At 35.9% G+C, this 23,320-nt stretch overlaps 1 protein-coding gene across 1 annotated transcript in view; it reads right to left on the bottom strand.

The window, feature by feature from the left end:
* The window catches only part of sorcs3a (sortilin related VPS10 domain containing receptor 3a), a 228,898-nt gene extending 211,318 nt beyond the window's left edge, over nt 1-17,580 (bottom strand). Inside the window, exon 1 of the mRNA XM_039681809.2 lies at nt 16,719-17,580. Coding sequence (XP_039537743.2) covers nt 16,719-17,405 — 687 coding nt within the window. The 5' untranslated portion in view covers nt 17,406-17,580. The remainder of the gene's footprint in view (nt 1-16,718) is intronic.
* Between the last annotated feature and the right edge of the window lie 5,740 nt (nt 17,581-23,320).

Here is a 23,320-nt window from a genome sequence, read left to right as displayed (position 1 = left end):
GCCGACAGTGACACAGAAGATCTGACATTTCTGAAACAAACGTCTCGCTGTGTTTTGTCTAGGTTGGATTTTTTGTTGAGCCACTCGTGTCGACATGAATTAGAGCCGCTGTGGATAAACGTGGTGATGTCGAACTGAATTTGGGCGTCAAATCCTAATGAAGCATATTACAAACATACCAATTGAAAGCAGCGAAAGAACCACAAGCCACGAGCGTCACCGCTAAAGAGCGGAAATTGCCATCCGCTCCCAGAATGCTTTGGTGAGGTTATTGTTTTGTTGCCGTTTCTGTTGTATGTGGTGCTAGACGTGAACGCTTTTAACTCAACTAAATCTGTGGTAGTTGCCTGCATTCTGAGTCTTGCCACATGCTGATTCTTTCTTTCTTCATTTCCTATAAACCTTGTGATTATGGGGAGCTCAGCTAAATGTCTTTCTTCTTGTGAAAGCACAGCACAGAACTTTCACTCCGCCAGCACACTGACTTTTTACTTGCACTGAAAACTGGTCTCAGGAGCGTGTGAGAGAAAAGCAGCCTGAGCGACTCCATCAAAAAGAGGAGGCATTTTAACAGCTCAGTGGGTGTAGAAAATGGGACGCCTGCAAAAAAAAAAAAAAAGGACCATCACAACACTTAACGAGATATGAGCACACACACTGCCGCACAATGTGTCCGGCTGTTTAGCTTCAAGCGACACACTCCCCCTAGTGAGCATGTGAGCTCATGCCTCAGGATGTGTCTGTGTGAGCGAAGTGTGTTTGTGAGAGCAAGAGCCACGGGAAGCATTCTGAATAGGTCGAGAAATAATTCTCCCGTTCTATGTGTGGTTTTAACAAACACAAAAGTTAGGTGAAAATAATATGAGTCTCATCAAGCCTACATTTATTTGATCAAAAAAACTGAAAGAAAAAAAAAGGAATATTGTGAAATAATATTACAATTTAAAATGATGGATTTCTCTTCAATATATTTTAAAATATTTTTTTTCTGTAATGCAAAGTTGAATTTTCAGCATCATTACTCCAGTCTTCATCTGATGATCCTTCAGAAATCATTCTAATATGCTGATGTATTATTTCATTTTGGAAAAAGTTGGCCCGCTTTATATATTTGTTTTTATAACCTGTGATACCTTTTTCAGGATTCTTTGATTAATAAAAAAGTTTTTTTTTTTTTTTTTAAGAATTTCTTTTTATAAATATAAATATTTTGTAACAATAAATGTACTACCATTCAAAAGTTTGGGGCTTTTCTTTCTTTCTTTCTTTCTTTCTTTTTTTTTTTTAAGAAATTAACACTTTTATTCAGCAAGGGTGTGTTAAATTGTAAAAAGTAGGCCTATTATATAAAAAGTATATAAAAGATACTTATTATTTAACTTATTATTCAGCATAACTGTTTCCAACCAACACTTATACAGTATGTATCAAATCAGCATATTTGAATGATTTCTGAAGGATCATGTGACACTGAAGTAATTAAGGTTTTTCAAAATGACCGAATCTTTTTCTGAGTCAATTCGTTCGTTTCGTTTGTTGAATGAACCAAATGACTCAGAAAAGGATTCATTCATTTTTGAGTCACGAACGTGCATCACAGTACAGAGCAAGGCGAGCATTTGAGCTTATAAAACTTAAACTTTGTAATTTATTTATTAAATGAGCGATCGTTTCGCTTGATAAGACCCTTATTAATCGTCTGGAATCGTTTAAAGCCCTTTGAACAGTTTGCAGTTTGTACTGAAACTGTCTTTTGGACCTTGAACCGTTTGGTTCCCACTGAAGTGCATTATATGGAGAAAAATCCTGGAATGTTTTCATCAAAAACCTTAATTTCTTTTCGACTGAAGAAAGAAAGACATGGACATCTTGGATGACATGGGGGTGAGTAAATTATCAGCAAAAGTTTTTTTTTTTCAAAAGTGAACTACTCCTTTAAAAATAGTAATGTTTCCAAACTCAACAATGTTCAAATCTTTTTGAAAGAATTCTCTTATGCTCATCAAAGCTGTATTCATATAATCAAACATATTGTTACAGGAAATATTGTAAAATATTATATATTTAAATAAAAGTGTGTGAAAGACTGCAAGTACAGTATGAAAGACTGGAAGTGAGAAATGCCGATGTGTATTTGTGTAGTTATGTTCACGCCAATGAGCCACAAGAACTCTGCTCATTGGCGTGTGCATAACACAGAAGCACACACACACAAATGTCCATACAGTAGAACGGCTCTGACCTCTTGGGCCCTTGTGTCGGTCATGCTCACATTATATGAACTCTCGATTGGTGGAGATACATACAGAGAAGCTGCATTTCAGCTCACGCTCGCCCTCAAGAGTGCAACACGCAGACTTATTTTCACACTCAAGAACTCAAGAGGTCATCTTTTTGCTCACTGGCGTGTGCATAACACAGAAGCACACACACACACAAATGTCCATACAGTAGAACGGCTCTGACCTCTTGGGCCCTTGTGTCGGTCATGCTCACATTGTATGAACTCTCCATTGGTGGAGATACATACAGAGAAGCTGCATTTCAGCTCACGCTTGCCCTCAAAAGTGCAACTTATTTTCACACTCACATAAAGAATGGTCTAAGCCGCTTCTCAGATAATACTTTACCAAAGCCCAGGAAAGCCCTGGTTCAGACCGCAGCCTGACAAGATAAGACATGCATTTTAGATTTATGAAAAAGTGTAGCATCTCCTTTTGTGTTCCTATAGAGAACAAGTTATACAAAGGAGGGTGAAAAATGCCGTAAGGTGCAACCTGATTGGTCTGATAAAGCAAACAGCTTTTTATATTTCATTACTAATAAAATTGCAGAGATCATGCAAATGTGCAAAGTGTTTCTCGAACTTCTCGAAGCTCAGAACTCCATCTAATCCTTCCTATGAATTCACATACACTGCTACAGAAAAAATGGCCAATTGTTCTGTAATATGCTCAAATTAAAATGAATGAGAAGGGAAGGTGAAAAATTACACATTTAATGGTTTCCAATGAAATCAAAGGCAGTATCCTCAGCACTGAATAATAAGTAGTAATATGAACTTTAAACTGGAAAAGCGGAAAATTATGCGCTTTAAAAGATTTATAAAGCTGGCTATTTGCATATTTGCACGGTTCCATTGTATGCTAATTAGACGGGCCATCTATGTATTCATATTAAAATATATTAAATCTCAACCGGAATAGGTCAGGTCCTGCTATACCCTGTAAATATTAATTGACCTCTAATATATTGTTGGTTTAACTTAAATGAAGTAACATGGCTGCCTTAAAAATTTAAGTTCATTGAAATGGAAAAATTGAGTTAATCCAATGAAGGTGATTGATTTAATCATCAAAAACTTAAAATAGTATGTTATCTGAACTACATAAATTATTTAAGTTGATTGACAAAAGAAATAATGTTGTGATTACAAATCATGAAAATATATATTTTTTACAGTGCATGAATTTGTATTAAAGTAATGGTTTTCCCAAAAAAAAAAAACTTCGACAAATTGTTCAAAACTTATAGTTTCTTATACTGAACAAATTATAAAAACTCTACACTGTAAAAAAAATATTTTCATGATTTGTAATCACAACATTTTTTCTTTTGTCAAATCAGTTTTTCTTTTGTGGTTCAGATAACATAATATTTTGAGTTTCTGATTAAATCAATCTCCTTCATTGTATTAACTCAATTTTTCCATTTCAATCAACTTAAAAAGTAAGGCAACCAGGTTACTTCAATTTTAAGTTAAACCAACAATATTTTTTACAGTGTATGTTCCACAGAAGAAGAAAAAAGTGATTCGGGGATGGGTTTGGAGCGACGTGAGGTGAGAGTAAGAAAGTGCGTGCTTTGTTGACGGAAAGAGCAGGAATCATGGAGGACTCCAGGATTATTCTTGCCTATTTATTGGGGAAATCTTATTAAAGACAAAATGATATTTAGAGTCCCATTAATTGACAACCATTTAAACTGCGCTGTTTAGATAGTCAGCTTGCTGATGATTCTGGAATTTAGGTGATATACAAGTTATTTCCATTGTGCATTAAACATACAATACGCTTCAAAAAATGAGAGAGTGTTGCATGAGCATTCAATAACTGGGTTTCTAACAATGGAAAGCTTAATGCAAATGGGTGGAGTATCCCTTTAAGACTTGGGATGACAGAAGTTATTAACAGTATCCATCACAGCTGAAAAATTCTGTAACAAATCAACGAAACAAAAAGAAAATCCACCCAATCGTGGCCATGGCAGAGTAACAATGAGATAAGTAAAACATGCTCTTAAGATAATTATTATCGCTGCGGTTCCAAGCATGCATCAAAAATGTAATTGGGCCAGTGTGTTTTAATTACCCACTTTTCTTCCACCTTTTAATTTGGAAATCTTGTTCACAACTGAACAATTTAAGTGCAGTGTCCTCTCAAATTGAACCGCCCTGCTGTGTCTTTTATATAATTGTTAAATATCATGGGAACAAGACTTCTTTCTTCAAGCCACAGTAAATGAAATATCCTTTATTTGTCCCTGATAGGGAAATTTGTCTCAATAAGCGACATTACAACATCATCTGGTACTCCTAAAAGTATTAAAATGGTATACACACAATAACCACATCCACACACAGTGTCTAAGGTATCTTAAAAAAGAATGCATGAAAAATAAGAAAGCATCACTGATCCAGATTCAACAATCTGATAGATGCCGACACAAACTAATATTTTAACGTGTTTAGTTTACAACGAGGAATTCTGTCCCTTCTCCAATTGTAGCCGTCAAAGAATTGGACACATATCAAATGTATTTTCAATGCTTTTTGTGAACTTTTAATGGCATTCCTAGAGGGTTGAACTCAAATGACTAAGCACAGAGAACTGAGACTAACAGTGCAATGGTAAGTGTGCAAGCCAGGCATTATTGCAGCATACTACAGCCAGATATACATCTAGCGAAGCTCCAACTGTTAACCAACCAGTGGGATTTCTCACATGTTGCACTGCAATGTGTTTTTGGACGAAGCTCAGTAAATAAGGATCAGATAGTTTTAATTCACTCTTTCACAGTCTTCCCTTTGGCAAACATGCTCGGGATCGTCATAGCAACCACCATGGTGAACAATTATAGCGCTATTCAGCGACTGTGTTAAATGGGCACAACAATAAAGCACACATACCCATATAAACATGCTTGTCCGGTGCTATCCTTGGCCCTTTGAGTGCCTAGGCAAACAAGCTGTTTCTCCTCGGTTGTTCTAGCTATCTCAACCTTCCATTTTTCTTTTGGCACCTTGATCATTCATCTCTATATTCATCTCTCACTGTATCACTCTCTTCATGTCTCTCTTCTTTGAATTTAGAGTCAGAGTTGAGATGAGATTGAAAACTTCCAGGTGCACATGAACTGTTAGACATGTAATAAGGGCTGAAAGCAATTTCCTCCCTGCTTTATCAAACTCTGAGATTAACCACATGTTCATACTTTTCTGGTGACCAAGTAATGACTGGCGGGCACGAACATCGTTCAACGAAACCATAATCAAAGTCGTACCAAGACGACGCCAGTTTTAATATACAAAACTTTATTCACTGGGAATTGATTAGATTATGGAAAATTGTCTTGTTGGAGGGAGGGGGTTAAAACAAATCTCCTCAGAATCTCGTTAGAATAAAGTATGCCAATCAATTGTTCACTCTAAAAAATGCTGGGTTGTTGTTTTACCTCAATTTTGGGTCAAATGTTGACAAACCCATGGTTGTTTTAATCCAATTTTCGGTCAAATATGGACAAACCCAATTGTTGGATTAAAAATGCTATTCTTAAATTTAACCCAACTGCTGGGTTTGTCCATATTTGACCCAAAATTGACATTAAGTCTAGTGATGTAATAAAAAAAAGCGCATCCAAATGGAAATGCATAAAAAAGGTATTTCTCTTCCTGGAAATGACAAAAATATATTGATGACATACACTCTAAAAAGTCTGAGTTGTTTGAACCCAACTTTGGGTCAAATATGGACAAACCCAAACGTTGGGTTAAAAATGTAATTTAAAAATGTAACCCAATGGCTAGGTTTGTCCATATTTGACCCAAAGTTGAGTTAAAACAATCCAACAATTGTTAGAGTGTAGTTTTTGCAGAATTGTTGCCCAATTGAATGCTTTCCAGAATGAGAATGTGCTCTCCAGCTTAATTATAAAGCCCACCTGCCTCTTCTCTAATACTTCAACAAGTGATTTACATGATCATAGTCTTCAACCTCAGATCAACAACCTCAGATTTATGATTGTTTACATTGTCACCAAGCTCTAAACTACAAAATTTGGACAATTGGGCATTAAAGTCACCATGTAATCAATCCTTGCTTTGTTTTTTAATGGAATTTTGCTTGTATTTATCTGTGCGCACCATTGGTTTTCTTCAATCAATGTCTTTGCTTTATTTAATTAAAACAACTTCCCCTTCCTCTTGTAGAGACATCTCTTCCCTGATGACATGGTTATTGGCAAAAGGGCGGGGACAATTTGTCACTCACATGACATCACACCAATAGCAAACCAAAACCATCCAATCAATTCGCCATAAACCAAACCACTTGTTTCATGATGACCCATTTGTTCGTGTTAAAACAACACTGTGATAAAGTGTGAAGAATGAAAGTGTTTTTCTGTCAATATTCCTTGGTGTTGAACTGCGTTTTAACATTTAATGCTTTTGTAACCGATTTGGAAGGCCTAATGGATACTCAAGAGGAGCCGAACAGAAAATGCAGATGAATTTTTAAAGGCTCTTGTTCTTTAAAAGTCTCTGTATATGTGGGCTTAGGTGTCTGCAGATGCCAGAGAAAACGGGCTGAGTTTAACAGTCCAACAGAGCAGAATCTTGCACGGTTCAGGCACTTATCTGTGTTTTGAGTCGTGCCCAGGTCTAAAAGAAGAGCTCAGCGTACTGTGTGGTCTCTCTGTAGTTTGAAAAAAAAAATGCATTTGGTAAAGATTCAAGAAGCGTGTCAAAAGAGTGCTTGTATCACTATGGCAACACTGGCCTCTTGTAGATTTTGCATCCAAGAATCGATGTCACTTAATTAATTGCATTCTGTCTTTGACCTATACTGTTCACCCAATTAATTTGTCTATATGCTTGTGTTTATGGTGCAACCCACTCTGGCTTGTTTAGCCTTACTAAATAATTAGACTATAGGTTACAGTACTACTCGCATAACTTTATCTAACACTTTTATGAAGGATTCACAGTCTAAAACAACTCTAGGTAATTGCTGTGCAACAAAAAAAACCCTCATGATAGACGTTTACTGTAGCAGTGACACTGAAATGAATATGCCGAATAACCTTTCTCTTCTGTATTGACGTATTTCCTTTTGAAATATTGAGATTGGGCTTTTAGCAGCCTTTAGTTTACAACACAGCCTTGTAGAGTACCTTTTTTGAGTAGGTTTCAAAATTGGTTTAAAGCTTTACAGAAACCTCTGAAGTTAATGTATGTAATAGCTTTAAGTAAGTAGACATGAAATGGAAGTTGTGAGTCAAATGTAGTTAAATGCTAAGTTCCTTCGACCAAAGCAGTCGAAAATAATTAAATCAGTCAACAACCAAACAAAATGCCCCACTCTTCTCCACAATGGTAACCCAATGTAATTTAAATGGTTCTAATAATTCCAATGTAATTTTACATTACCTTGATCCACGCCGAAGGAAGAAAACGTCTAAATGTCACGTTTTTAATGAAGCAGTAAAATGTCTATTTTTCCGGCGTCCCCCAGCTCCTCGTTTAAGCAAAAGGTACGCTAAAAACAACGTTACATCGACGTTAAACCATGTTTAGCAACGTGAAGAAACTCCTGTAACTTCAGTGTGCCCAAACCGGCATCACGACAAGACGTGAAATAATCGCGTTGGTCCACTTTGGAAAACGTGTAGATTAACTGATAGTGATAGTTTAAACTCAAATCCATATATATTGCTATACTGCCCTCTTGTGTCAAATTATATTTCTATATTTATTTTTCCAACAAATAAAACCAAACCCGCAATAAAAATAACCCATCCAATACACCGTTGAACTCAACAGACTCAGTGGCTCAGTTGATAAAGTGTTGGGCTTTAATCAAGAAGACCTGAGTTCAAGTCCCATTCTTGCTTAAATGTTAAATTGTTGTGATTTTATCAAACAAAGTGGCCAAAACAACATTTCTCCAACCCAGTATCACGACAAGACGTGAAATAATCATGTTGGTCCACTTTGGAAAACGCGGAGGCTAGATGTCACGGTTTAACCCCCCGTCAAACGTGAAACTTACACTTAAACTAAAACTTAACCCTTTATTGCATAGTGTTGCCATATGGCAACAATCACTTTTTTCTTAATTTTTTAAAAAGCTGTGATATGAAATCTATATTTCAAAAGATTTCGATTTCAAATAAAGGCTGTTCTTTTGAACTTTTTATTTCATAAAGAATCCTGAATAAATCCATTTCCACAAATATTGATAAGAAATGTTTCTTGAGCACCAAATCATCATATTAAAATGATTTCTGAAGGACACTGAAGACTAATGATGCTGAAAATTCAGCCTTGCCATCATCACAGAAAAAAAAATTAAATAGAAAATATTTGTTTTAAATCATAATAATAATTCAATATATATATTAAATTAACTGTAATTTTGATTCAATAAATATTGGCTTAATATAACACACATCTTTGACTGTGACACACTGTAAAAGTTGGCACTGCATGCATGTGGAAGGCAAAAATGCCACTTGTTTGTAGAATGACCCAATTGTTGCACTATAAAGTACCTTAGTTTGAGTATAATTTATTTAAAGGCAAAATTCCCTGACAAAGCATCTCCTTTTTTCTCAGTCAATGTAAACAAAGAAAACATGGGCCAGGCCAAGCAAACTATCACATCATCAAATTATACACATTATCCTTTTGAATAAGGGAAATTGTACACTCAGCTTGTTTTGTGTGCAGTGTATTGGGCCAGAAAAGCATAAGACTTGCCAGAAGTAGTCAGAAAGAGTAATAATGTAAATGCAGCATATTTTGGTTTTAGCCAGTAGTGACGATAAGCTAGGAGATTAGTTTTAATTTGACAGTGTGTGGATAGACTGCTGGTTCTAGGGAGGAATCTGTCAGTATTAGTCTGCGTCACAAGCTGCTGTAAATGAACATGAAACACACTCGAGGACTCTACCAAACACACACGAGTGTACAGAGTTCCTTTAGTTGACCGTGAGTAGCCGGTCTACAGTCATGTCTTATTCATCCGTCTTTCCCCTGATTAAAGTGTGTGGGAGAGACACTTTCAGGGCACATGTCTACTCTCCCTGAGAGAGGACACAGCCACGGTCCAGATGAACTCTCTGGATACACAGTCAACCAAGTCTGAACTCTTTCACAGTCATTTGTAGCTGATTGTTTACTAGAATTCATTTAGGACACTTTTATATGGTTTTACATGCGATATGTTTCTTATCCAAATCTAATCTTGATATGGGATTTTTTTCATCTTTGTTACAGGATAGATGGCTAAAACTAACAGGTGGAACTAGGGGAGGTGGAGCGGTAAATGTTGAGCAAGCAATCTCATTCGCCAATCAGCTCGTGCCATGCGGTAAAGATGTGATTTCTTGCAGATTGTATGTAAATATCAGCCTGTGCACTCTAGATATAAACAAACACACATAAACACACTAAATTATACTTATAAATGATCTAATACTTTTTAATGATTTGAAATTGATTTGTAATAATCTATGCATTTTTTTTACTAATATACAGGGCTGTCAAACGATTAACCACAATTAATCGCATCCAAAATAAAAGTTTATTATATATATATATATATATATATATATATATATATATATATATATATATATAAAGTTATTTTATATATATATATATATATATATATATATATGAAGAGTTCAGATGCAAAAGCCTCTAAATTTGAAATTTTCTTCTTTAATGATGATTTTTATCAAACTTGTATATTTAAGTTCAGTAATTTCACTTAAATAACAATTAATAGGTAATTATCATTGCCATTTAAGTGACATTACTGAACTTAAATATACAAGCTTGATAAAAATGATCATTCTAGAAGAAAATTTCAAAAGGCTTTTGCATCTGAACTCTTCATATACACACACATGCTTGTATATATTTAAGAAATATTTTCATGTATATATTGTATATAGATTTATATGTAAATATAAATATTTTATAAATTATATATTTTTTTCTTAAATATACATGCATGTGTGTGCATTTATATACAAAATAATTATACACTGTGCACCCACATATTTTATGTAAACAAACACAAACTTTTATTTTGGATGTGATTAGTCGCGATTAATCGTTTGACAGCTCTACTAATTTACTTACATAATTCTTCAAATATTTATCATTTTTCTTCTTCTTTTTTTATGAAATTTCAGAACACCATTGTGGATCATTCCAGCCTTGAATCCCTAGATGGTTAGATCAAAATGTACTTGAGCTCCCTGAATCCTAACACATCTTCCAGAGCGCTATTTCCTTCAACATGTATCTGACAGCACCGCATTTTAAAGTGATTTCAACAAGATATGCATTTGATATCATAGCAGACTTTTTTTTATCTACATCGGAGCACAGCAAAATCCAACCAGTCTGTGTGAGAGAGAGAGAGAGAGAGAGAGAGAGAGAGAGAGAGAGAGAGAGAGAGAGAGAGAGAGAGAGAGAGAGAGAGAGAGAGAGAGAGAGACTGTTGAGCAGCCCAGTGGGGGAAAAAAAGTGTTTAACGCAACAGAGATGAAACCAAATCACATCTGACACTCTGTTATATCAGTGTAATTAACATAGGGGGACAGATAGATGCAGAGACACCCTTGTTGCTTGCTCTGGTTCAGCGGCCAAGCGTGTGATTATGCCGGAGTGTTCTGTCTCTTGTGGTTTCAGCCCTTCTACTATGACTCCCCAACAATGGAGATAATGGCTACATTTAGGCAGCTTGTAAACTGACTCTTCGTGATTCTCATCCGGTAGATGATGCTTTTTGTGATGAATGAGGATTTGTCGGATGTGTTTAATGTTGCATGCTCTCTGCACACACAAAGCTTGGAAACTGCGAATATTAGGGAGATAAATGGCATATGAATGAAAAGGTTGAATAAAAGGAAATGACAGTTTCTGCAGTTCTGAATACAAAAGACAGTGACACTTTTAAAATATTTAAAGGTGAACTGTATTTGATGAAATAAATAAATAATATTAATTAAAAAATATATATATACAGTGTGTGTGTGTGTGTATGTACATACATTTGAGAGATTGGGAAATCAGAGCACAAATGGTTTAATTTTATTCGTCTCTTCAAGCTGGGATAAAACAAAACATTTTAACTTTTACTTGGGGGTAGCTAAGTGTTCAAAAATCATGGAAAGTCAGCCAAAACCTGGTCTCCAAAGACAATTCGGAAGATTATCCCGTGACTGTACCGCCGGCTCTCACCAGGAGGACTGCAGCTTCAGAAAAAAAGGGCCGGGAAACTAATGTGTAAACATGAATTGGCGGTTGGGGGGCATATCCTACATTAGAATAGCTAAATTATTTATAACATTCCATATAGCCTCCTTTACTAGTAATTAACATCCACACAAAATAAACGAACCTCTCTACAATGCATTAGTGGCAATGAATCATGTTCAGGAGTGCACAAATGTTGTTGAAGATCTGCCATTTATGAGTTATTGGCTACTAAATAAGTTTGGCTGGCTAAGAGGGCTTAAAATATTAAAATGCTTTCGAAAAAAAAGTAGGGGCTGTATCTAAAATATTATGATTATTAATAATCTATTATACAGTCGAATATACTGTATACTATACTGGTCAAATGTTGGGGTTGGAAAGATTTTATGATTTTGAAAGAAATCATTTATGCTCACCCAGGGTGCATTTATTCGACCAAAATGTCTTCAATGTCATATGATTCTTCAATCTAATATGATTTGATACTGAAGTTTTTAATGTTGATGTTAACAGTTGATATGCTTCATATTTTCGTGGAAACCGTGAATCTTTCTGGGTTTTTGATGAGTAAAAAGTTGAAATGGAAATATTTTGTAACACAATGTCTTTACTGTCACTTTTTATCCATTTAATGCATTTGAAGCCAAATGAACAACAATTGGATACTATATTAATCCTGTCAAAACAATTCAAGCAATACTAACTTTAACTCTTTAACTCTTTATTTCTGTGCTAAAAAAAGACCGCACTTCTGTTCCGTCACTAGTGGTGCCAATTCAACTTTAAAACGTGCCGTTTTTTATATCAAAGTTGATCAAGAGCAAGTTTACAAAAAAACTATAGATACACCCACTGGCACTGAAACAACTAAAAGAGCCATCAAAATCAAGCAGTGTATACAATATCCATATAAAAGCCCAAGTGTCTTCAACAAACCACAAACCACCCTGCCTTTCCAACAAACTAGAAACCTGACAGATGTGTCTCCTAAAAGTAAACATCCCATTTATGAGCCAACATCCTTCAACACAAAAGGGCAAATGCCTCCAAGCAGGACTTCTGGAGCACATGTTGAGTTATATAAAGATTGTATAGGAGAACAGATGGTTTGACAGAGGAATGACGAAGGTCTTAGATGCGAAACACTGCTTTCCCAATTCACAAAGCAATCGAGATTCACACCTTGAGAGAAGCAATTCCCATTTTAGAGATCCTCCACTGTCCTTCAAACCAATGAAGCCATTCGTATGTAAAAAACACAACCAGGTGGTCCTAAATAAATTATAACTAGTGATAAACACAATACATGCACTATTATTGGGGTTTGTTGTTGGGAACGTCCAGATTTAAACCAACAAACCAATGCCAAGTTCTTACCGTTGACCCCCATGTTTAGTGAATCGCTTGATGGCGTAAATATAACAGCAGCGATTTGACAAAGCTCATTTGCCGCTTATATTTATGACTTTCACTGAGGTGTATCAAAGAAATCCTTGGTGCATATGACAACGGGGTCTATAAGAATGACCTAATCTCCGTAAAGCAGGACTATATCAGAATCCATTCGTGCATGCCAGGCTTACAAGTCGGATCTTATGCAAATCAGATGCTTCATTTTCCTTTTGCATGCATGACATCAGAAGCATGGGAACACGTGAATCATAAAATAAATAAATTACTTTTAGTCCAAGAAACAAAACACCAGTGATAAGCTCCAGTGGAGTGGATCCACTTCCCCATATAGTCAGTACTTCTGAAATATCTCTTACAATGGTGAGACATAAAATAGTCGAAGCAGACTTCATCTTGGGATGCTTTTTAAACAGTGCTAAAGAAAAATGCACATGTATATTGGGGACTCGTTAGCTGTGAAATAGTCCAATTCATCCATTTATTCAAAATATATATATTAATACAAATAAAATAAAATAAATTTTACATAAAAAATATTACATAACAGATACGGAATAATATTACTAGGGCTGTGCAAAGATTGATCGCATCCAAAATAAAAGTTTTTGTTTACATGTGTGTGTGCTGTGTATAATTATTTTGCATATATAAATACAAATGCATGCATGTATATATTTCAGAATTATTTATGCGCAAATATTGTATATATATATATATATATATATATATATATTATACACTATAAAAAATGCTGGATTGTTTTAACCAAACCCAGCCATTGGGTTAAAAATGTAATTTATATATTTGGGTTAAATATATACATGCATGTGTGTGCATTTATGCAAAATAATTACTATTACTACTGTAAGCACACACAAATATATAATGTAAACATAAACTTTTATTTTTGGATGCAGTTAATCGCAATAATCGTCACTCTATAAATGTTTGTTCATATTTGACCCAAAGTTGGGTTAAAACAACCCAGCAATTTTTAGAGTGTTTGCACAGCCCTAATAACATTTAATCATAATAACATTTCTGATTTGTAAAGAAATGTACATGTAGGCCCTTTTTTTAGGCATAAACCTATAGATAAAAAGGTTATGGAGCAAATTCAGTCATGTGCATCCAAATTGTTTAATGTAAGTGCCTCCTGAAAAAAAATATATTAAGGTTTATCTTACATAAGAGCAGTGGCTGGGACCAGAAACCTGCAGCTTTTGTATAAACAACATTATGCAAAAGAGATTTACTTAAAATGGACCTGCTATAGGGAAAAAAATCAAATCACACATTCTGCCCTGGCACACTTCATTCATCTCTCATAAAACCTCCAGCCAATGAAGACAAAGCTCTCCAGTAGGCATGCAAGCAGGGAAAACATGCTTGAGTAGGCAGACCCTGAACAGGACAGAATCTTTCAAAATGGCTGCTTCAGTCCTGAAGATAATTATAGAAGATTTACAGCCGTGGCGATGAGGGACGGGACCTGGCGGCCAGTAACCTCTTCTTAAAATCGCTGTGAATGTTTCATTGACAACTACTAACAAGTTAATACAGCTGGATGTAATATGACATGGCCTGAATACGCTGGACTATCTATTTTGTACTCTTTTTGTGCAAATGGACACAAAGAAAGACAATAATGGATGAGGTGGTTCATTTGATAAGGGTGAGCATTTTAACTGATTCACAACAGCTGGAGAAATTATTTTACAAATACAGTCTGGGCTTAAACGAGAAAGCATAACTGTGGTAGAACGATCCTCTCAATCCACTGCATGTTGCTTCAAATTACTGCCCTGGGACAAATTTGACAAAACTGGTCTCGGATCAGTTGCCTAAAGCCAAATACAAACCTTAACTATATGAGCTAAAGGCGAAAGCTTATTCTTGATCAGTGACTTCAGACTTCATCTTGTGCCGAAAATCCATATATTCTACATTTGAAAATAAAAGTTTTCAATGATAAGAAGGAAGTTTCAATAATGCTTCTTATTTAAAAGAAAACCTTGCCCTTCTCTATAAAATTCAATTTGCTGGATGTCTAACACCTTGTTATTTGCAACATTCAACCCAAAATCTGCCTAATATTACTGTTCATTATGAATTAAAGATTCTCTTAGAAAAAAGAGTTTATTAGGGTTCTATATATGAAGCGTGGGTTCTTTACTCAACTCCAAAGAACATTTTATGCTAAAGGTTCCATTATGACAAGAAAGAACCCTTTTGGCACAAAGGTTCTTAATAGGCTATTCATTCATATATTATTATTCTGCAACATTTTGTAGTTGTTATTAAATTATTGTTTATTAAACTGTTAATATCACATTGTAATCATGCTGATTTTTGGAAGAGAAAAACATGGCACTCTTCGTGTGATATTGATTAACTACATAAAGTGATCTAAATATATTCTAATTTAATTTTGTGATGATTAACATGCATTCATAAATACATTTTGTATAATTTGTTTTGTCCAAAAAAATGAGAATGAACCCCAAAGGTTCCATATAGAACATTTTTCCTGGTTTCAAAGAACCCTAAATGGTTCTTTTTATTGAACCCTTAAAAATGGTTCTGTATAGAACCTTTTAAGGGTTCCAAATATGTAACGCTGAAAGAACCTTTTAAGGTTCTATATAGAACCTTTTCTTCTAAGAGTGTGATATTGTACAATGGTTGCTTCATGTCACATATAGATTCATATAATATAATATAATATAATATAATATGATATAATATAATACAATATAATATAAAGTAGGCCTACAGACATGCACAGCCATACAAAACATGTCTTAGACATGCAAATCTGTTAAAAAAATCTGAAAATCACATTCTCTCTCTCTCTCTCTCTCTCTCTCTCTCTCTCTCTCTCTCTCTCTCTCTCTCTCTCTCTCTCCGTTTCACTATCATCAAACACCACCTGTCTGTAACAAAATCCAAACATTCAGGCAATACTCTGCAGACATGCTTAAGCGCAACTTCCCAGTTCTCTTTAACTTTAAGCACTTGAAGCATTTACTATGTGCCTCAGTCTACAAAATCGACTGTGTATCTCTGAATTATTTAGATGTGAAGTATTATAAAGTATCCTGCCAATCCAAAAATCTCCAATCCAAAAAAAAAAAAAAAAAAAAAAACGCAGACAGTGCTGCAGGAGGCTCTAGCCAACAACCTGCTCTCCAAGCAAATCGTTTCATCAGAACAAATATCCAGACAGTGCAGAAAGATCTTGCATTTACAGACTTTACCCCGGCAGATTTAACTGAATGCCATTTAGAAATACGCACATTAACAAACGTAAATGATGCCAGTGAATGTCATTTTAGTAACACTATGAAATACATTCCAGCTCATCGCAAGAAGTCCTATTGTGCTTGATACTCTTTCGTGTTTCACAAACAGGTGGTTAACGCTCAGAGCAGGGGATTTCTGTAAACATTTAGATCATCTTAGTGGTGTGATTAGAGATCTCCCAGCCTAGCTGAAAAGTGCCAACATCCCTGTAACAACAGCCTAATCAGCTAGCTTAGATTTGATATGGTCTTTTCAGCAGATATGTTTGAGGGGTGAGCGTTTCAGGAGAAATGCTCATTATAAATCATGGAGTCAAAACAGCATGCGCATGTTTTCCCAGCGAAGTTGTCAAGAACTCTTGGCAGCAAAACAAAGACAGAATGGGCCAGATGAGTTAAAAGCATTTTATTGCACAGAACAGAAGTGGATGTTGCGGACTTACACTGCTGTTTTTTCCAGACCAGTACACGACTGCGTGGTTGTGCGCGGAGTCTCCAGCCAGAGCAAAAGTGCTGCTGGCCAGTTTGGGTTCGTCTGGTCTGGAATCCGATCCTCGGGCATCATGCTCATCATCCTTGTTCCAGCGAACTTCGGCGCGTTTACTCTGTCCATCCAGTCGCACACTGGAGGTCTTTCTCTGCTCCTCCGAGCGGGTATCAACGCTCCGCGCGCTCTCAAACTCAGGCACGCTCCTTTTGACTCTCTCTGATGCGTCCTCGGATTCCAATTCGGAAACACTTTCCACATATTCTTCCGAAAACAATTCTTCATCTAAAGCGGACTCGGTGAAGTTCCTCAAAGGGTCACGGGAGTTCATCCCCTCAGCGTTTCTTTCCAGTTTCGGTGCAATCCCTGGAAAACCATCCGCCTCTCGTCCAGTGGGTACTCCAATATTCGGGTAAAGAACTGTGATCAGCTTGGGTTTCTTTTCATCCTGTCTCGGATATTTCCTAGAATCGGGCGGCTCACGCAGATGCTCATCCCCTGCGTAATTCACTTGCATTGGCGACATACATGGCGCGCAACTTATATCTGCCTTTACATTTGGAAAAACACACACGGAGGAAAGAATAAGCCAGGTAGAAAGAGTAAAGTGGGCGCCATGGAATACACCCAGACCGGTCTCCATCGTTAAAAGAGATTTGGGGGAATGCTTCTCCCCTCCCTCCGACTCTCAGACGCGCAGGGAAGCAACTCCAGCGAAGTGTCCGGCTTTAAAGAAGTGCTCCTCAGCTACACCGCTCACGTTCAGGGATGTGATGATGGAGTAAGGCTGCACATAGGGGAGGTACTGAATCCAATCCAAGCCGCTGCTGCGTCTAGGGAGAGAGAGAGAGAGAGAGAGAGAGAGAGAGAGAGAGAGAGAGAGAGAGAGAGAGAGAGAGAGAGAGAGGGGGGGGGGGGGGTAGCGTATCACGGTTGAAAGTGTTTTATTTTTAAATAGCCTAGAGAATTAGCTAGCATTAAAATTGATACTCAAGGATTTTATTGCTTATGCACAAATACGCTTGAGCTCGATTACTACTGGTTTACTACTTCAGCATCCCTAAGCATACATAAACAGCATGCAAAATGTAACTTATTATAGCTGTTTTATATTCTGTTTTACAATATATCTTGTCGCATGCAGAATATATAATAATTTAATTGTTATAAATAAATACATTAAAAAACACCATGTTTCGTGCATTGACAATGGACGGTGATCGATTATGTCACTTGACAAAACAAAAAGAATGCATACAATAAAATCCGCCCAAACGACTCATGCGAGTCTACTTCATAATCACAGTTTTTTTTTTTTTTGTTAGTTAATAGTAGTTCGAATTTTAATAGTGCGTTACTCATTAGTTCATTAGTTATTAAGTACAGTAGGCCTATTATAAAGTGTTACCAAGATAATATCAATTCGTGCAATTGATTCACAACCGGAGTTCATATGAACTGATTCGGTTCTCAAGTTCAACTCACTTAATTTAATGATTCGGTCGCAGCGATCACGTAGAGCTCACTGGAGTGGATGATTATTAACCAATTATTTGCTTTGTGTGACTTCTGAAGACTTGAGACTTGACACCTACCCACTCATGTGGACCACCTGCCTACTTACGGTGAGTTTTGCATCCTTTTTGAGGCTTATATTTTGCAAATTATCCATGACTTCAACATTCTTCCCCAGAACACAAATGGGACGACATGAGGCGGGTGAGTAAACATGACGACACAATTTAAATATTGGTTCGAACTTTTCTAAGACTTCCTGTTTGCAAATATCACAAGTGACTGCTTTAAACGCTCACCACATAAACAGTTGTTTCACATACTCAATATCAATTTCTGAAGATGTGTTGTTTTTGTGACAGATTTGGCACGTGCACGCGCGCAGCAGTGACATTATTCTCCTGTCATGGCTAGACAAGGCGCCAGTGTTGACAGGGACAAAACTGCAGGAGCTCACCGTGGAGAAGCTAAGTCCTCACACATCAGCGCACATGGACTATAACAGTAGGATAGCTTTCTTCAGCAGAGACGGGCTTTTTAGATGATCTAATTTTGTTTTTTAATGTTGTCTCTGTGTGTTGGGGGTCATCTTTGGTAACACTTCATCTTTGGTAACACTTTAGAATAGTCTACTACTGAAAAACTACTAATTATTAGAAGTTCCTTTAGAAGGATGTAGTAACGCTCGATTCATTACTAATGGGTTACCATTACCTACACTGTAAAAATGAATACGACTGAATATGTAAAATCTAATCAATAAAATTGAGGCAACAGATTACAATCAATATTATTAATTAAATTTAACAAATTAGAAGACACCTGATGTTAACAAGCAGAATCACTGAAGGAGAAAATCATATTTATTATGTCACCATTATGGAGATCAGTGTGTGTTTTAGTTGGGCTCTTGACTCTTAAATCATTAACTTTAGATGTTTTTTGGCTGTGATTCGTGAATTATAATCGCCAGATGAACATAGAAAAGGTGATGTGATGGTGTTGGTTATGTTTTAACATAATCATTAATTCACAATCATTTGACCTCACTGAACTCTATTTGTTTTTCTGATATTTAAAAAAAAAATAATGTGTTTTAAATTCTACATTTTAAATGGTTTGCTTTCTCAATTCTAATTTGTTAAATTTAATTAATAATATTGATTGTAATCTGTTGCCTCAATTTTATTGATTAGATTTAACATATTCAGTCGTATTCATTTTTACAGTGTAAATTATACATTATGGATTAATTATGAACCTGTATATAGTTCTTTATAGTAGTCTTAAGTGAGGTATGAAAAACAGTAGTTACTGATTAGATAATACTGAACACATTCAACTAAGTGCTATTAGCCTAACCCTAACCCTACAAAAATAAAATTTTAGAGGTAAAAATTTTAGAGGTAAAAATATGTCAGTTTGCAATTACAAATTTGGCCCCGGAAGTTTGCTAAATTTGACACAATCCCTCTTTAGGGCCATTGATTCATAAAAAGAGATCTCATAAAGCAGTTTTTTTTTTGTGCGTGTGTGTTATTTTAAATATGTAAAAAGTTTAAAAACAATAGAGGACCTGATTTAGATAGCATGTTTAGTGTGTGTGAATAAATTGCAATATGTCAGCATTGCCAGTCAGAAAAACCCTAAAATACAGTGTAGCTATTTCTCAGAGAAGATAGTATTGATAACAGCTTAGCATATGATACACATTCACTCAAATTAGAAGGAAGATGGATTTTTGCCCTCTCCCGCTGTCTCGGCACTAACCCCCACTGGTTACATTATGTTGGAGATTACAGCTGGGCTGAGGTGACAAGAGTATCTGCAGGCAGGTGTCGGAAAAGGCTATTAATACTGATTTGAAATTATATTTAAGTAGATTAGATTTTAATCTGGGGCAATTAAGATGGTGCTAGATAATCATATGAGCGTACAGTGCATACATGAATCCTTATTTGCATAATAAATTTAATTGGAAAAGTAGGAAAAGAGACATGCACATAAAAAAATCGTGTTAAAATGATGAAAATTGGCATAAACCGCACAGACGCATATTTGCTAGTAACAAATGTGCATTCATCACTTGCGAGGAAGAAATGCCACATGCAGTCGATTACTTACAAATTCAGTTACTCATTCCAAATTACAGTACAAAAATTGCAGTTAGGAACGTTATCCATCACACATTTAAGGTTATATAATCTGACTACTTTTTGATTACTTTTGACATAAATCATTTATCACATTCATTTGAGTATGATAAACTGATATGAAACTGATATAACCATACCATACTGATATAAAAAATTACAAACGGAAAAAAATTATATATATAGTCCATTCTTCGTGTTCGGGATGAAACTGCAGGGGTTCGTGAGTATATGAGTATAAATAAACAATTTTAATACAATAAACAATAAACAAAATAAACAATTTTAATACAAAAAACAATCAAAATAAAATCAAGTATTCAAATGCTGTGGGTCTGCACAAACCTGGAAGAACTTCTAAATGTATACAAGCCGTAGGCTTTTTAGAAAAGTCATATAATAGAGGTCTATGGTCACCACCTCAAAGAGCATGCACAGAGAAGTTCAAATTAAACATGATTTATTGACTCGTAAATGTTAGTACACATTGATGGCCCAAGAAAAAACAGTGTTTATATCGTTTTTACCTTTTACCTGCAACCACAGCCACAAAGCGCCCGCGCCCTCAGATCACTTGGACGTGGTTGTGGTTACAAGAGGTAAAAACGATATAAATACAGTTCTTTTTTTTTTCACACAAACCGCTCGTTTCGTGTCTTGGGCCATCAATATGTACTTACATTTACGAGTCATTAAATCGTGTTTAATTTGGACTTCTCTGTGGATGCTCTTTAAGGTGGTGACCATAGACCTCCATTATATGACTGACAAGAACGGTTTGACCTAAAAATATCAAAATTGAAACTACTGCGGAAACAAAGACACCTACATCTTGAATGCCCTTGAGGTAAGCTAAAACATATCGAAAATTAATTTCAAAGTGAACTATCCCTTTAATATTTGGAATCTAATTACATAATCCAGATTACATGTAATCAGGTATAACTCAGCACAGGCTAACTGCTAGGTTATTCTCTCAGATCCGAGATCTATTAAACCCCACACTACTGACCTTTGCACATGATCTAGACTTCCCAATATAAAAGATTTATTGCCCAAGCTATTGAAGGCTTGAACATGTGTTTGATACCTCTAGTAAAATAGAAGTTTATGGTCATCACACAAGAAATTGCTGTTTTTCAACACAGCTGTTCTCATGATAATCATGATTACAAGCGGCAAAGGTCCCATTTTTAGAATAGACTGTGCATAGTCTGATCAATATCTTCCACCGTTATGTTGAATTATACCCTAGAAATAAAGCCTGTCCTGTGTCCAAACGACCATCCAGGCCTCTTCAGAACATTCAAGCCTTGTTCGCTCCAAGCTCAGGTAGCTGTCGAATTCTGTATGCTTTAAAGGTTCATTTAAGTGTAGTAATAAGACACATTAAGTCAGGATTCTCATTGTTTGCATAATTGTAATGCATTAGCAGTGGCAGCTTCGACAGGTGAGATTTAACTGTACTTGTTAAGAGCTACAAAAGCTCTGTAGAGTCACTGGTAATGATTCACTGCATTTAGGATTTATATAATTGGGTTAAGAGAATTTTATCAGTATTTCTCTTGAATCAGACTCATAATAACTAAAATTCAAAGTCTGCGCTCATCTTTGTTTCTGCTGGTTAATAATGCTGATGATGTAAATGGATATAAATCTTCCATTGAGTGGACTGTCGTATTTTACTTGGAGCCGAGTGTTTGACAGTCTGTGCAGAATTTTAATGACCAAGATGCCTTATAGAAATGAAAAAAATAAAAAAAAAAACACCTTTGGAAAGAGTCATGCCCCCTTTGGTCCTTCTCACCTTAGATTTCCAAACATTTTCATGAATCTTCAGAACTTCATTAAGCAGTGATGCAAGAAACTCATTCTTCCACCTTCTGTGCCCTTGATGAATTTTATGCAAAACTTTTCACATTTAAAGTCTCAAATCGTGCATGGATTTAATGCCACTTCTCATTGTGCCATGTCGCCTGGGTCTAAGCCTTGGATAATCGCACATTTAAGTGATTTGGTTGAATGTTTTATATTATATTATATTATAATACAATATAAATGTTTCATTTCCTGTAGCACGCCAAAGACAAATACATGCAAAGTCCACAACAAAACAATTACCTCTACAATGATGTGCTTATGCGTTTATAAATTAAACTGTAATGTCTTACACATATACAAGACAAAGCTTAAAATCAAGTTTTGAATGTTGTTTATTTGTCTATGGTGTTTTAAAGGGATAATTCACTTTTGGTATGTTTTAGCTTACCTCAAGGGCATCCAAGATGTAGGTGTCTTTGTTTCCACAGTATTCTCAATTTTGATTATTTTAGGTCAAACCGTTCGTGTCTGTCAGTCATATAATGGAGGTCTATGGTCACCACCTCAAAGAGCATGCACGGAGAAGTCCAAATTAAACATGATTTAATGACTCGTAAATGTAAGTACACATTGATGGCCCAAGACATGAAACGAGCGGTTTGTGTGAGAAAACGAACAGTATTTATATCGTTTTTACCTCTTGTAACCACAGCAACGTCCAAGTGATCTGAGGGCGTGGGCGCTTCGGTCTGCGCAAGCGGCGAAAAGCACCAGAGGTGATCTAAATATGGTTGTGAAAAAAATTCAACGTTGTCTGTTGATACAGTATATCGAAATCGTCTTCCATTGCGATTTAATGTATATCTAAATATGTTTACATCTTCACAGTGAAAAGTAACACTTCCGAAATCTCTGTGTAAAAATGAGTGACGTACATGCGTGAGAGATCACTTCCGACGCTTTCCGGCTGAGACGCCCGCGCCCTCAGATCACTTGGACGTGGCTGTGATGACAAGAGGTAAAAACAATATAAATACTATTCGTTTTCTCACACAAACCATGTTTAATT

The sequence above is a fragment of the Pimephales promelas genome, chromosome 6 (assembly GCF_988280905.1).
Source record: "Pimephales promelas chromosome 6, fPimPro1.hap1.1, whole genome shotgun sequence".
Classification (NCBI taxonomy): domain Eukaryota; kingdom Metazoa; phylum Chordata; class Actinopteri; order Cypriniformes; family Leuciscidae; genus Pimephales; species Pimephales promelas.
Note: the sequence above shows the minus strand (reverse complement) of the source record. Positions and strands in the feature narration are given on the sequence as shown.